This window comes from Camelina sativa, chromosome 9 (assembly GCF_000633955.1).
Source record: "Camelina sativa cultivar DH55 chromosome 9, Cs, whole genome shotgun sequence".
Classification (NCBI taxonomy): Eukaryota; Viridiplantae; Streptophyta; class Magnoliopsida; order Brassicales; family Brassicaceae; genus Camelina; species Camelina sativa.
The window spans coordinates 18,108,008-18,122,753 of record NC_025693.1 but is presented as its reverse complement, the minus strand read 5'-3'; the positions used below and the strand labels follow the sequence as shown (position 1 = coordinate 18,122,753).

The 14,746-nt window shown below is 34.3% G+C and overlaps 2 protein-coding genes across 2 annotated transcripts; one reads left to right on the top strand and one right to left on the bottom strand.

The window, feature by feature from the left end:
* Nucleotides 5,793-9,619, top strand: LOC104711292 (betaine aldehyde dehydrogenase 2, mitochondrial). The gene is made up of 15 exons (XM_010427983.2): nt 5,793-5,975; nt 6,279-6,421; nt 6,523-6,603; nt 6,693-6,841; nt 7,045-7,137; nt 7,225-7,348; nt 7,468-7,533; nt 7,659-7,725; nt 7,814-7,890; nt 8,309-8,422; nt 8,553-8,630; nt 8,717-8,868; nt 8,957-9,017; nt 9,114-9,220; nt 9,389-9,619. The coding sequence occupies exons 1-15, from the start codon at nt 5,867-5,869 to the stop codon at nt 9,477-9,479; spliced, it is 1,512 nt and encodes a 503-aa protein (XP_010426285.1). The 5' UTR covers nt 5,793-5,866; the 3' UTR covers nt 9,480-9,619.
* LOC104711291 (E2F transcription factor-like E2FE) lies at nt 9,704-12,286 on the bottom strand. The gene is made up of 11 exons (XM_010427982.1): nt 11,959-12,286; nt 11,804-11,871; nt 11,670-11,722; nt 11,501-11,578; nt 11,326-11,379; nt 11,132-11,243; nt 10,860-10,927; nt 10,690-10,762; nt 10,523-10,584; nt 10,040-10,430; nt 9,704-9,958 (listed from the first exon to the last, which is right to left on the bottom strand). Exons 1-11 carry the CDS (start codon nt 12,099-12,101, stop codon nt 9,858-9,860), a joined length of 1,203 nt encoding a protein of 400 aa, XP_010426284.1. The 5' UTR covers nt 12,102-12,286; the 3' UTR covers nt 9,704-9,857.

Sequence of the window (14,746 nt, the reverse complement as noted above, 5' to 3'; positions counted from 1 at the left end):
AAAAAATAGTTAAAGACTTATGAAAAAATGATTCGGATTGGTGTGTTATATTTGTATGGTTCCGTGGAAATGAGGTGATCAATTATTTGATTTGTGAAGATTGGAGAATTTTATATACCTTTTATTTTAATTCGATTATAAAGTAAGAAAACTGAAAAGGAAGAGAAAAAAAAATCTGAATAGTTTGATTATATTGTCAAGACTTTAAATTTTATGAGAACTTTAGATTTAAACTAGATAAAGATCCGTCCGATGTCCGGATTTAAAATTTTGTGAATAAAATAAAATTTAATAAAAATATATTAAATTTATTGTACATTATTTATATAGAAAAAAAAAGTTTGCTATAATACACTGATTTATATCCATATATACATTTTTTATGTATGTTACTATTAAAATTGAATTTTTTACACCTAGGTATATTGTATGTTACAAATATATTATTTACCACCACATAGAAAATGTCTATATATGAACCAATTAAGCCAACTATTATATGTCTATTTACATTCATTTGCATAGTTTTTTTAATCACTAAAATTGTTGGCTCAACAAACATTTTGAATAAAAAAAAAATTACATCACAATAGTGTATGACTAACTATAGAGAGAACCTCGGTTCTGCCCTCCTCCCTTATAAAGAAAACCTTGCATCCAACCTCCTCCACCATGGAGAGAACCTTCGCTCTCCCTTGCTCCGTTGGGAAGATAACCTTGCGTCCAACCTCTCCCATCTTCCTCCCTTGCGGAGATAACCTTGCGTCCAACCTCCTCCACCACATAGAGAATTTTGGCTCTGCCCTCTTCCTGTGTGGAGAGCACATGTTTACGTCTTTTAGCTACTCAAAGTGGCTTGCTCCAACAACCAATGAAACTAAAGACCCTTTTTCCAACGTCACAAAATCTTTTGATAGTAACTAATGTTAAATTTCCCAATGTATTCATGGAAGTTTCTTTGACATACCATGATGTAGCATTTGTCTTCAAGCTCTTATAGATCTATCAACAACGATTTATGTTTTTCCAATCTATGTTTGTTGTAGGCTTGTGTTTGATTAGCCTATTTTATCCAACCATTAGGTTGATGACTGTCTCCTCTTTATCTCCTTTTGAGATTGAACAAATGGTAACAATTATGTTTGTGCAAAAAAAAATGTCTATGACCAACCAATCAAGGTTGAAAAATTAGAAGAAAATTAATTTGACATAATTAATGAAATAAAGAAAATTATAAGCACGATAATATATGAATCTCAAATAATTCAAAGATGAAAATATAAATTAAATAAAACAATCTAATACTACGACAATAAATTTTAAAATACAGTATTAGAAAAAGAAGATGCATATATTAATCTTCCATTTTTTTCTAGTCAACAGAATAATCTTACCTATTCCAAACTGAAAAAATAAGAAAGTACTAGTATATTTTTGTTTAAAAAAATAAGGAAAATTTGTCTTCCTATTAAAAAAGTTTGACCAATATAACAAAATTGAAAGCAATATTTTTGAATAAATTATTATGTTAAATGAAATGAGACGATCTATGTTTATATAGAAGTGAGTATTTACATTTTTTAGAATTAACAATTTTCTGTATATTTTCCTTTTTTATTTTATGAAAAAAAATATTCTAATGAGCTCATTGTTTTTTGAAAAAATTTATAGCTTCCCACTTTCTTGTAAGACGTACTATCGTTGGACAATAAGAACGCTTTCTGTTTAGTTAATCTAGTGTTATATAATCTCTGTTGTTATCTTGCATTTGTGTATTCATCTTTTTTTATGCTACCTGTCCTGCAAATTAATAGAAATAATAATAACAGCGTGAGAAATTTTTTAATCCCAAAAACCTTAGTTATTATGCATAAGAAACTTTGTTAACACTTCAAAGTCAAAAATTGCGTAGTATGCATAAGAAACTTTGTTAACACTCTCTATGAAATTGAGAAACGAAACAAAATTCAAAGAAACAACGACGAAAACATGTGGTAATATTTAAGAATCTTTTTATATAGTTGCTTCGATTAGACAACAAACAAATTGCTTTCGAGACTTGTTCAAGAACAATGATGTGTCAAACAAAAGGTTAATAAAAAACAAATAAGAAAATTTTACCAAGAAAAACAAAGCTAGTCGAAATTATTTTAATTGGTGAAAAATATGTCATAATCTCTTTGCTTATAGAGAGAGTGTATTTACAATCTTTTTCATTTTAGGATTAACAAAAATTTTTAAATATAATAAGATTACAATTATCTTATGCATCGTTTTACCAAACTTGAAAATTGTGATTTATGATTGTTAAAATTGACACGTGTCATGATCTAAAGAGTTACTAACTTTGATATGTGATTTTTCATCGTTAAAATTGACACATATCACGATCTGATGAGTTACTAACTTGGATATTTAATCGTTAAAACTGACACATGTCACGATCTGGTGAATTTTTAACTTTGATCTCTGATCGTTAAAACTAACATGTGTAACGATCTGGTGAGTTACTAACTTTGAGAACCAAACTTTATATAATAAGATTCCAATTAAACGTGGTTTTGTGTTGGTTTTCAATAACAATTTTTAAAAATAAAACTGATTAGGACCCGTGCTAGAGCACGGGTTGAAATTCATTTTATTTCTATTGCATTTTTTTATATAAAATATAATTTATGTGATTGTTTAAAAATGTTTTTTGAAAAATATGTGGTTGTCTATAACCGTACTTATGCTCGTACATGGCTAAAATCTAGTGATTAAAATCAACCCGTGCTCTAGCACCTTGGTGACTGAAAATTTCTCAATGATTTTCCAATCCCCTTTTGTGAGAATTTTCTTAAATTTCGTAACATCCTTCTTCTTCACCCTGCTGGGATTTTGTTACCCTGTAAAAATAAGTATAATCGGAAATCACTCTTAATCCACGGAAGAGTGATTAAGTTTTGAGATTTTGTTACCTATATATGGTTAATTAAATATTCTTTGGAGATTTGATGATATTTTTTTGATATCCTTTTTAAGAAGAACTTAAATCGAGATTTAATTAATGGTTACAACCCATATAACCTATAACCTATCAAATATCAAATAATTAATTTTATAACCCATATTATATAATCTACAGAAAAAATTTGTGTACTTCCGTTTTATTATATAGAGGATAGGATTTTAACTACCAAAATAAAAATTTACATTAACTGTGTCTCAATTAAACAAGGTTTTGTGTTTTTTGGTTATTACAACGATTTACATAAGTAAAATAAAAAAAAATTAATTAAAAGTTCGAAACTTATATTTGGAAAGCGAGAAATGCTTGATTTTTCGAGAATCAAATGGAACAGCCAGATGAAGTAGTACGGTTAGCGATAGGGGAGGCTTCTACCTGGCTGCAGGCACAGGTAGAGGTTGAGGATGAGGATCATTCCCCACTCCCTATCGCCTCTAATGCTCGATGAAGGGACCCACAAACCCCCTTCTTGTTGTTTTTTCAGGTTATCGGTGCTTTGTACATGGATCTTGGAAAGCAAGTGATGCTTTTGCAGGTGTAGGATTAGTTTGTTCTTCTTTTCAAGATTCGTTAGCGATGAGGGGAGCCACCAATTTCCGACGAAGTCTTTCCCCTTTACATGCTGAAGTAGAAGTTTTCTTTTGGACTATGTGGTGCATGATTGGACATGACTACCAGGATGTAGCGTTACAGATTGTTCAGACTTGGTGAAGATGGTGTCTTCTCCTCTAAACTGATCAGCTTTCTCGACCTACCTCGACGATATCAAGATTAACAGGGAGGAGTTTTTTCTTTCTTTTTATTTTTAGTTTCACGAAATACAAATATAAGTGCGGATTCTTTGGTATGCCAAGCGCGTACATCTTTTTCTAATTGGCTCATATGAGCTGATCTTTTGTTGTAAAAAATAAAAAAAAAAAATCCAAACTTGATTTAATAACGAAATATCGGAAAAAATCTTTTTTAAGCACTGGAAAATAAATATAAACATATTAAATTCGAAAGAAAATAGTTTAATAAGTATGTATTTTCATTACAAAGAGAACATCATTTTTTGCTTGGGATAGGAAGGCCAAAACACTATGGTGTTTGCTACTTGGTAGCCTGGTAGGGACCAATATTGGACAGTCAAAGCACTATGGTATTGGTGGTGGTCGGTGGAGGTGTGGTGCCGGATTGTGGACAATACGAGCCAAAAGGCTCCCATAATTAAGAGTGTCACTGTCACCTCTCAGTCGTATTATTATATTTAGGGACGCAAACTACTTATAGCGTACAACCTCTAGAATTATTGGATTCGTATATTAATCATAGCTTATATAAGTTTATCTCACAATCTATATACTTATTTCATCATTTAAATAAAATATTAATGTTTTATGGATATATTCAACCTTGAATTGAGATAATATTTAAACTTCATAATTTACTGGTATTACATTAATAAACATTGATATATAAATATAACATGTTAATTGCAATTTCATCAATTTTATTAAATAAAAATATATTTTAATAATTATAATTTACAATCTTAAGAGGGGTATTCAACTTGATGTTTTAAGGATTTTGTAGGATTTTAATATTTTAGAATTTTGAAAAATTTAGTAAGCTTTTAGGAGATTTGATTGTGTTTTAGAGTTTTTCTATTTTAAGAAAAGAAAATGAAATGTGATTTTATGAGATTTGACTATTGAACTTTGGGTGATTTTATAAAATTTAACAACACAATACCAAAAGAAAATCAGATCAATAGTTGTGTCCAAATATTAATCTGATCGAATTCTCCATGAGCTCAAACCCATAAACTGATTCAAACCAATAGAATTCATTATCCTTTACTCTGCCTCTGGTGATGCTGCGGCAAACCCAGAAAACTTGACGGCTCAGGCTGAGACTGGTAGAGAAGGTGGCTGATTGGCGGGGGTTTTTGGCTTCAAGATCTTCAGTCTTTTCTTTTCTCTGAAATCTTTTAAAATTCCACCTCTAATAGGTATGATTTTGATTGTCATACTTTTCAACTAAAAAAACAAAAGAAAATCTCTTAAAATAATCTAAAGTAGCAAGTTTTAAAAAGGTTGTGATATATTGAGGGGGTGTATTCAACTTGACATTTTAAGTGATTTGTGTGAAACTTACAAATCCTATATTATTCAATTATGTATTTTAAAAAATCTATTAAAATTCACTGTTATTGAACTGATGATTTAAAAATCTACTTTAAAATCCACTGTTATTCAAAATAGTTTGTGGATTTGGATTTTAATGTTTTTTGAGATTCTGGACGATTTAGGTGGGATTTGTTTAGTTAAAAATAGAGAAATCCAAATCTCATGGTTTTATGTGGGATTTGAAAGAATTTTACAATAAATCATATCAACTTCCCTAAAATCTTTCAAAATTTCAAATTTTCTAAATCCCATCAAATCTTCCAAAATCATGGTTTCAATACACCCTCTGAATAACAAAAGATTTCAAGTAGGTTTTAAAAATTACTGATTGAATAACAAGATATTCTATATTATTTTAAATGATTTTTACATAAATCTTAAGTTGAATAACATAGGATTTCAGAAGATTTTTTAAAATCTTCAATTGAATAACAAAAGATTTTAAGAATACTCTAAAATCCGGTCAAATTCAATAACCCCTGTAACTCTTACCAAAAGTTGTATACTAATACAATTAAATTAGTCATCAATTTTATTAAATAGAAACAAATTTTAATAATTATAAGAGAAAATGTGTCAGGTATTATATATGTAGAACAAAAAAAGAAGGCAAGTCGAACGATCCATCATTACTTTTTCTTTCTTTCACGAACTCTCTAGTAGTAGTAGCAGCAGGGTAACAATAATGGCGATTACGGTACCGAGACGCCAACTCTTCATCGGCGGTCAATGGACTGAGCCCGTTCGTCGTAATACTCTCCCTGTTATCAATCCCGCTACCGAAGACATCATCGGTACTTTCTAATCATATCTTATTTTCGGAACTTTTTTTGTTTGTTTGTTTGTTTTGCTCACTTTTTTGAAGTGGATCAATCCGAGTTTCCGATTCAATCCATCGATTTCGGAACTATGCATTTCCCGATTTTACTTTTAGTTCGCAAACCCATAGAGTGAGATGATCGTGAATTCTTCTGTGACAGCTAGTTTCGGTGTTTTTCTTGTTTAAGAACTAGATCGGAACTTGTTTATTGCGTTAGATCTGTGGAATTTTATATGTAGTTTAAGTTTCTTAAACTGAGATTGGTGGTTGTTTTTAGGTTATATTCCAGCTGCAACTTCTGAAGATGTGGAGCTCGCCGTGGAAGCTGCTAGGAACGCATTTACTAGGAACAACGGAAAGGATTGGGCTAGAGCAACTGGTGCTGTTCGTGCCAAATACTTGCGTGCTATTGCTGCTAAGGTTAACAATCTCATGTTTCATTCTCTCTGTTAGTTTTTTTTTTTCCTGGCAATAACGTAATGTAATTGTTTATGTTGTCATATGTATATATCCATATCCAGGTAATAGAGAGGAAGTCTAAACTAGCTAATCTTGAGGCTATTGATTGCGGTAAACCTTTAGATGAAGCGGCATGGGACATGGTATTCTCTCACACTTTGCTGTTGTGTACATTTGGCAATTTTTTTTGTGATTCAAATGTCATACGGTGGTTGTTTGTAACCCTTTGCAGGATGATGTTGCTGGATGTTTTGACTATTATGCTGACCTAGCTGAAGGTTTGGATGCTAAGCAGAAGGCTCCTCTTTCTCTTCCGATGGATACTTTTAAGGGCTATGTTCTCAAGGAACCTATTGGTGTGGTTGGGCTGATTACTCCATGGTATGTTTCGTTGACCATGTTCCTAAAACTACATTTATAACCGAGTCCCTTAAATCATTGTATATAATTTTTCTTTGTCGAGTTAGCTTTACATATTTAGATCACATTGAATTTTCAAGTATTCTTTCTTCCCTTTTAGACAGACCGTATGTTAGAAACACTACCACGTATTAGGCAGCTAATAATTTATATTTGTGTTGAAGGAATTATCCGTTACTGATGGCTGTCTGGAAGGTAGCTCCTTCACTTGCTGCTGGGTGCACGGCAATACTAAAACCTTCAGAGTTGGCATCCCTGTACGTATTTGATATTTGTTGACATCATATCTAGCCATTTCAACTCTTAGTTCATGAACTCGCCAATCTGATGCGGTTTTACTTCAGGACATGTTTGGAGCTCGCTGATATTTGCCGCGAGGTGGGTCTGCCACCTGGTGTTCTTAATGTTCTGACTGGTTTAGGAACTGAAGCAGGTGCTCCACTGGCATCACATCCACATGTTGACAAGGTCTGATTATAGTCAGTTTTATCCTCGCCAGTATCTTGAAAGTCAAACAGTTGTAGATAGAGCATTTATTCTTTCTTTTTCTAGGTTAGTTGAAGTATTGATGTTTTAGCCTTTACCAGATTGTATTCACTGGAAGCACAACAACCGGAAGCAGCATTATGACTTCCGCTGCCAAATTGGTCAAGGTACGTCCATGTGTTCTTGTTGTTTTCCTTTGGAACTAGTATCTCTCTGGGCGTTGTTTATCTTGACCTATGAATTTTCGGGGTATGTGCTAATGTGCATGATTCTTGTATTTGTCATTCCACAGCCTGTTTCCTTGGAGCTTGGGGGAAAAAGCCCTATTGTTGTCTTTGATGATGTTGATATTGATAAAGGTGGGTACTTTTGGAACCTTAAGAAAACAATGCTCTATGTATTCTAATCTATAGGTTTAATTACTGACTACACCTCTGTTATAAACAGCTGTGGAATGGACTATGTTTGGTTGTTTCTGGACGAATGGGCAGATTTGCAGTGCCACATCTCGACTTCTCGTGCATGTAAGTGAGCATATAATCTGCAATAGCCTCTGATTATACATTCTCAACTGAACTGTTCATGATATGTGTTATCCTGTTACACAACCAAAGCTGCTTTCTAGAGAAGCTATATGTTATTAAATTAAAGGTTTGCTATGGAAATTAAATTATAATTATGTACTTTACTCTAGTCATAAAAAAAGTAGAAAATTTAACTTCTCCTTTACATGAAACCACCAATGCCAAGGTACACAGTTTCAGTATATGTTTGATTGTAAGACACTAAAACTGAGACTGGTCATCAGAAATTCGGATAAATTGTGGATAAGTATCAGTGATCATAGGACCTTTGAACCCCTGATAAAAGTAGGATAGAGAAGCTTTACTATATGTCTTGTGTACTGTTGTTTTCATGAAATAAAATCTGGGGAAATGTCAGGAAAGGATTGCTGATGAATTTTTGGACAAGCTGGTAAAGTGGACAAAGAACATTAAGATTTCAGATCCTTTCGAAGAAGGCTGTAGACTTGGTCCTGTTGTCAGCAAAGGACAGGTAATATTGCTGAACAAAATTGTTATACTCAAGAATCAACACCTCAATCCTTCAAAACCCTCTTCTCTATCAATGTAAGGTTAATCACGAAAAATTTAATAGTCAAGTCTTACATCTTGATCCTATGCAGTACGAAAGAGTTCTGAAGTTTGTCTCGAACGCTAGGAATGAAGGTGCAACTGTCCTTTGTGGAGGAACTCGTCCTGAGGTACGTTACCGATATAAACTAGTCTTTTATGCATGTCCACTATCTAGAGCCCGTAGCATTTACAATGTTTTATCTATGTTCTGAAGCATTTGAAGAAAGGATACTTTGTTGAACCTGCAATTATTTCAAATGTGACTACTTCAATGGAAATCTGGAGAGAGGAAGTCTTTGGTCCTGCTCTGTGTGTCAAAACATTCTCCACAGAGGATGAGGCAATCCAGCTGGCAAATGACTCTCAGTGAGTTTAGATTTTTCTACTTATCTTGAAGTAGAACTTCACTGATGATGTATTAAATCTTATGCCTGACTTTATTTGTATTTTGCAGATATGGATTAGCCGGTGCAGTATTATCAAATGATCTGGAGCGGTGTGATCGTGTTAGTAAGGTGTGTATTTACTATCAAAAATAAGAATCAGTAACTGCACGGATCTCATGATTAAACTTCATCTCTTAAGTTAAATCGTAATCATTGTGTTTTCAGGCTTTCCAGGCGGGAGTAGTATGGGTCAACTGCTCTCAGCCATGCTTCTGCCAAGCTCCGTGGGGTGGAACCAAACGCAGTGGATTTGGCCGTGAATTGGGAGAATGGTAAGTCTCTTTCTTTTGCTGTAAATGTCAAGATTACCAGAACATTTTAAAATAACCCCCTCTGCAACTAGATGGAATTGTATTCATAGTAACTTAGACCTTGTTATTTACAAAATTTGATTTATTTTGACTTGGTGTTGAAATTGAAACATATCTGCTTCATTTCAGGGGACTTGAGAACTACGTGAGTGTGAAGCAGGTGACTCAGTATATCTCTGGTGAACCATGGGGATGGTACAAACCTCCTTCCAAGCTCTGAGACAAACACTACCTCCTTATATTTCCTTAGAACATGTACTAATGAGTGTATACCAATAAAAGCAAGAGACCCTTGAGAAATGGAATTGCTACTTTAATAAATTCTATAAAAATGGAAAATAAGATGGGATGTGATATTTATTTTTGTTTCTCTCAAAACGATTTACCATACATCTTTGAAAAACTGGCATCATAATCAAGCAAGAGATAAACAGTAACTTCATAAGGCAAAGAGGGTATGCAATCTGTGAATTAATATCGGATTCTTGCAGTTACAATTGTGTGGAGAAACTAAACCACAGTGATCAAAAAGAAACGACTCTTGAAGCTCTATACGAATGATGATGTTCAAAGGTAAGAGAAGAAGAAGAAGAAAGATCTAACGGCGTTGTGATGTATTAGGCAATGGATTCTTCTGGATGACTTCGCTGTACCATGTGTTCCAAGCATCCATGTAATGGGAAAATAGGTCTTTCAAAACTGAGATTGGTTAAGAACAGAGTTAATTTCATGTGTTCGTTTTTATAGCAAACTATCAAATGTATGTTAATAAATATGCACCTTGGTTTTGGTAAGAGGGATGGTGATCCGAAACAAGATTCTCAACATCAAAAGCTCTCCTAGAGTTGTCCTCCAAAGCAGCTGTTGGATATGTACCAGTGCCTGGAGCAAACGGACCAAACTGGTAACCTCTTGATCCATAAACATCAAAGCTTTTGTTATAAGAACTCTCTGGTGTGGTGTGTTTTTTCATCTTTAGCCTTCTCTCTGTAGCAATTTCTTGGGACGAAGATGATGATTTGCTTCTTTTGACATTGACATTTGTCAGATCAGTTCCAAAAGCTCTTTTTCTCGACTCCATTTGCAACAAATCGCTGCTAAGTGTGAAAGTAGGTTCACCATTGTATCCTAACCACTTGAAAGCTGGTTTTCGAGAATCTAAGGTGTGAGTCTGTCACCATGGAAGATAGTAGTTAGACTAATTAACAGCTACATAGCATAGATGGTTTATAAACGCTGCAGCTATGAAAGTTTTTGGTTTACCTTCTCGATGAGATTCATAGATGACAAGACATTTGCAATATCATACAGTCGCCTCACTTTTGCTGCAGAAGTAATGTGTCAACAAACACAGATCAGTTATTTTCAAGCGAATATGCAAAATAACCAAAAAAAAGAAGTCTAAAAATCACAAGATGAAGATAATTTACTTCGCATTATTGATGTATTGTGGGCATCACCAAGCAGTAATTTTGCAGCCTCGTCAAGGGAGATTATCCTAGCCTAAACAGTTGGAACACATTTAAAACAAAATATTTAGTAACATTGGTACAGAACACTTTTAGTTGATAAACTGAAATCATTGAACTTTCTCACTTACTTCAGAGCAAATAAAGAGTTTGATAAAGTTCTGCGTAAGCAGTCCTAAAGATTTCTCTCGTCGGTTATCTGTCACACATAACCAACCAACAAATATGTCAACGAATCTACATTATATCCCATAAATCATATCTGTTCGTTTGGCATAAAAGTCCAGTTCCACTTATATATATGACAAAGGCTGATGATTGTAACCTAGAACTTGGCACATCTCTACATCTAATAAATGCACTTGAACTAAACCCAAACACACAATAAGTACAACACACAAACCTATTTTTGGCGAATCTGAAGATTGGGGTAAAGAGCCAGGTTTTGAACTATCAGTCTGGCTACTAGAATGGGGCTGAGAAGACTCTTCATCATCATCCTCATCATCAGATCCCTGAAAGTATGAAACTTTAAGCATTAAAATCCCTGGAAGACACAAAGTAGATTCAAAAAAACCCAAATCCAAAGTCACTTACTTTAACATTCTCATTAACATAGAAACGGTGAAAAGTGTCCTTAACCCCCTCCTCCTGCATCAGGAACACTTCCTATGAGTATATGCAAATCAAATTGCTACAACTTATACAAAATTGGGATTGAATGGGATTAAATGGGATAGAATCCGAATACAAACAAAGGAAAAAGACTCACTTGAAGCTCCTTCAAAGCTGCTGGAATTGCGGAAAACCCTTTCCACGTATACTGATTCTTGGCTCTTCTTGTTAAAACCTAAATTAGACCAAACTCGTTTCTAAGCAAAAAAAAAAAAAAAAAANACAGAGATTTAAGAAAATTAAAAAAGTGGAGAAACAAATCTCACCCCAACACTCTCGAGAACATTAACAATATCATAGATTCGTCGTCTCTCGACCCCTGACACAAAACCCAAAATCAACAACAAATTAGAAGATGTAATTCAAAAATAAAAAAAACACACACAAAGTGGGGCAATACCTAATTTGGAGGCAGCGTCGTCAAGCCCAATCATTTCAATCCCATCTCGATTATACAAAGCTAAGAAACTGAGAGAAACAAACTAAAAATCAGACCAAACTAAAAAAAAAAAAATCAAAACTTGATGGGTTTTGTAAAAAAAAAAAGGAACAAACTTGGTACAAAGAAGACCCAAAGACTTCTGTTTCCGACTATAAGAATGGTGTAACTGTAAAGAAGAAGAAGAAGATTCCGGCATGTAAACAGGTGAAGAAGAAGTAATCGGCACAATGGATCTTTCCGGCGGTAGATCTGACATGATTGACGGAACCGATGATGGATGGGATGGGATTGAGAATTTGGGATTTGAGAAATTTGATGGAAAATTTTGGGGGGATTTTAAAAACCCAAAAAAGAATTGGGGGGAAGAATTTGGGAAGATACGTTAAAAAAGCTTGAGCGCCAATTTGAATTCTTTGGCTCCTCCTTCTTCGTACATTTTACTCTCACTCCTCCCAAAATTTTGGTAAAGCTGAAACCTTTACGGTTTTGTGCTCGGTTCAGTTCTGATTTTTTCGGTTTTTTTTTTGTGTTAATTTGTTTGGTCGGTTATGAAAATTTCTTACCATATATTTCGGATTCTGTTCCAACTTTTGTTATTTCTATGTTCCATAATTAGGTTAGATGCATTGAAATAACACATTTTGAATCCAATATTATGGTAACAAAATATAAACTACCTCTTTTTGGATGTATTTGTTGATTTTGAATTCGAAAAGTAAGTACTTGTAAAGGATTCTGGTTTTGTACAAATTGGTCTAAATTTCGGTTTTGGTTTGATCTGGTTTGTGGAAAGTTTAAACCTTTTTGATTTGTAGTCAAATTCAGTCGGTTAAATGCACCTCTTATCTAAAATTTGAATTGGTGATTAGTAGCTTACTTGCATAAGCAAAATCAGGGTCTTTGTTTGACTAATTATATTACCATTAATTCAAAATTTAGATTGATCAAAAAGAAAAAGTTGTTTTGTCCTCCTTCATTTGCTAACTAAAAGATTATTTATTTATTTATTTATTTATTTAAAAGATTCAGCATTTTATGTGGCAAGTCCTTTCTCGTTGTCTTTTAGTCATGGCTAACTTAGATCGCTGGGGTATTTCCTGTGACCTGGAATGTCCGAGGTGTGGTTTCTTCCTCGAAACGGTCAATCATGTCCTGTTCGAGTGACCACCCGCACGACAGGTCTGGGCTTTTTCAAATGTCCCGACAGGCACAATTGGATTTCTCACAGACTCGGTGTTTGCGAATGTGGATCATTTTATTGGGGCATAAAATCCAGGGACTCAGGTTGTAGCTTTCCCTTAGATCATGTGGTACATTTGGAAAGCACAGAATGCAAAGGTTTTTGAAAATGCAGTGGAAAAGCCGGATGAGATTGCGCAGTTGGCGGCCAGTGAGGCAACGGCCTGGTCTGCGGCCCAGGTTGAGGATACGGAAGGAATTATGGTTCCAACACGGCCCGATTCTCGATTGGTGCGGGAACGCGTTTCTCTTCCTCCTGTGTACACTGGTGTCCGTTGTTTTGTTGATGTTTCTTGGAAGGATCCAGACAAGTTTGCAGGTGCAGGCTGGGTGTGTATGTCGTCCCAAGATGTTTCTCCCCTAATGGGTGCCGCAAATTTTCGGCGGAGTCTCTCGCCTCTTCATGTTGAGGTTGAAGCTTTTGTGTGGGATTTACGCTGTATGATCGGACACGATTTCAGAGAGGTAGCTTTTCTCACAGACTGCTCAAATTTGGTGAAGATAGTGTCCTCACCAGCTGACTGGCCGGCTTTCTCTGCCTATCTCGACGACATCATGGTGGATATGGAAGAATTCTCAAGTTTCTCATTAACCTTGATTTCTATGAATGCAAATGTTCTTGTGGATCGACTAGCAAGACAAGTTCGTACTCAACCGCATGTGGTTACATTAGTTAGCTGTTCTTCTTCCAATGGTTTGTTTGAGTCAATTCTTTTGTTGTCAAAAAAAAAAAGTTTTAGATATTCATTTTATTGTAATATTCTACACTTTTTCAATAATCCAGTGATATGATACCTATTAAAATGCAATGTGACAAATTTTGTGGATACAAAATATATATGATATTAAAATTAGTTTATCTTTTTTTTTTTGTCAAAGAAAATTAGTTTATCTAAAAAGCAAATTTTGACATATGTTTGTCTGTGTTAGTTAAATGGGCCTATTTAAAGCCCTAAGTCAATGAATGGGCCCAATAGACAAGTTCTCTCACTGTAAATTTCAAAATAATTAAGATTGGAGGGAGCGATTGTTTCTGAAATCTCTCCTCCACGACGAACAAGAGATTCTTCGATTGTTTTGAGGAGGACTACTTAAAGTTAAACACTGTCTCTCTGCTTCTGCTGTTATGGTCTCTAAAGAGAGTTGCCGCAACGAGATCCGTGCGGCTATCCGACAACTTAGCGACCGTTGTTTATACTCCGCCGCAAAGTGGTTCGTTTTCCTAAAAACCCTAATCTTATGCAATCTCGACTTCGCTACTCCACTTGTTCGTTAAAAAATTGAAAATTTTCAGTATCTTTGTGGTTTTGCTCTGTTTTTTTTTAATAACCCTGGGAAAATTTTTAGTGAACGGATGCCAATTTTTGGTTAAGCAGAATCGTTGATTCGAATTTCACTGTTGTTGCGAATTTGGTATTGGATACATTCCAATTCGGATTTATTTTGACCTACGGGTTTTTGGGTTTTGTGTTCTGATATGTTTGAGCTCGACCCTGATTGAAAAATCTGTTCTTTATAATGTGAAATTCTGCTTTCAGTTCAATCTCATTTGTGAATTATGTGTTAAAGTTTCAGTTTTTAGGCTTTTGCATTGTTTATGTTATGCAATGGTTGATGAACTATTACATATCTGACATCTCCTTGGGTTTCACTATTGCAGGG

What these genes read in the sequence shown, in the direction of transcription:
- LOC104711292 (XM_010427983.2), top strand. Translation starts at nt 5,867, where the DNA reads ATGGCGATTACGGTACCGAGACGCCAACTCTTCATCGGCGGTCAATGG. An exon ending in GGTGTGATCGTGTTAGTAAG is followed by an intron (nt 9,018 to 9,113) that starts GTGTGTATTTAC and finishes TTGTGTTTTCAG; the next exon opens with GCTTTCCAGGCGGGAGTAGT. An exon ending in GGCCGTGAATTGGGAGAATG is followed by an intron (nt 9,221 to 9,388) that starts GTAAGTCTCTTT and finishes GCTTCATTTCAG; the next exon opens with GGGACTTGAGAACTACGTGA.
- LOC104711291 (XM_010427982.1), bottom strand. Translation starts at nt 12,101, where the DNA reads ATGTCAGATCTACCGCCGGAAAGATCCATTGTGCCGATTACTTCTTCT. An exon ending in CAGCTTTGAAGGAGCTTCAA is followed by an intron (nt 11,380 to 11,500) that starts GTGAGTCTTTTT and finishes TTCCTGATGCAG; the next exon opens with GAGGAGGGGGTTAAGGACAC. An exon ending in TCCCTCTTACCAAAACCAAG is followed by an intron (nt 9,959 to 10,039) that starts GTGCATATTTAT and finishes AACCAATCTCAG; the next exon opens with TTTTGAAAGACCTATTTTCC.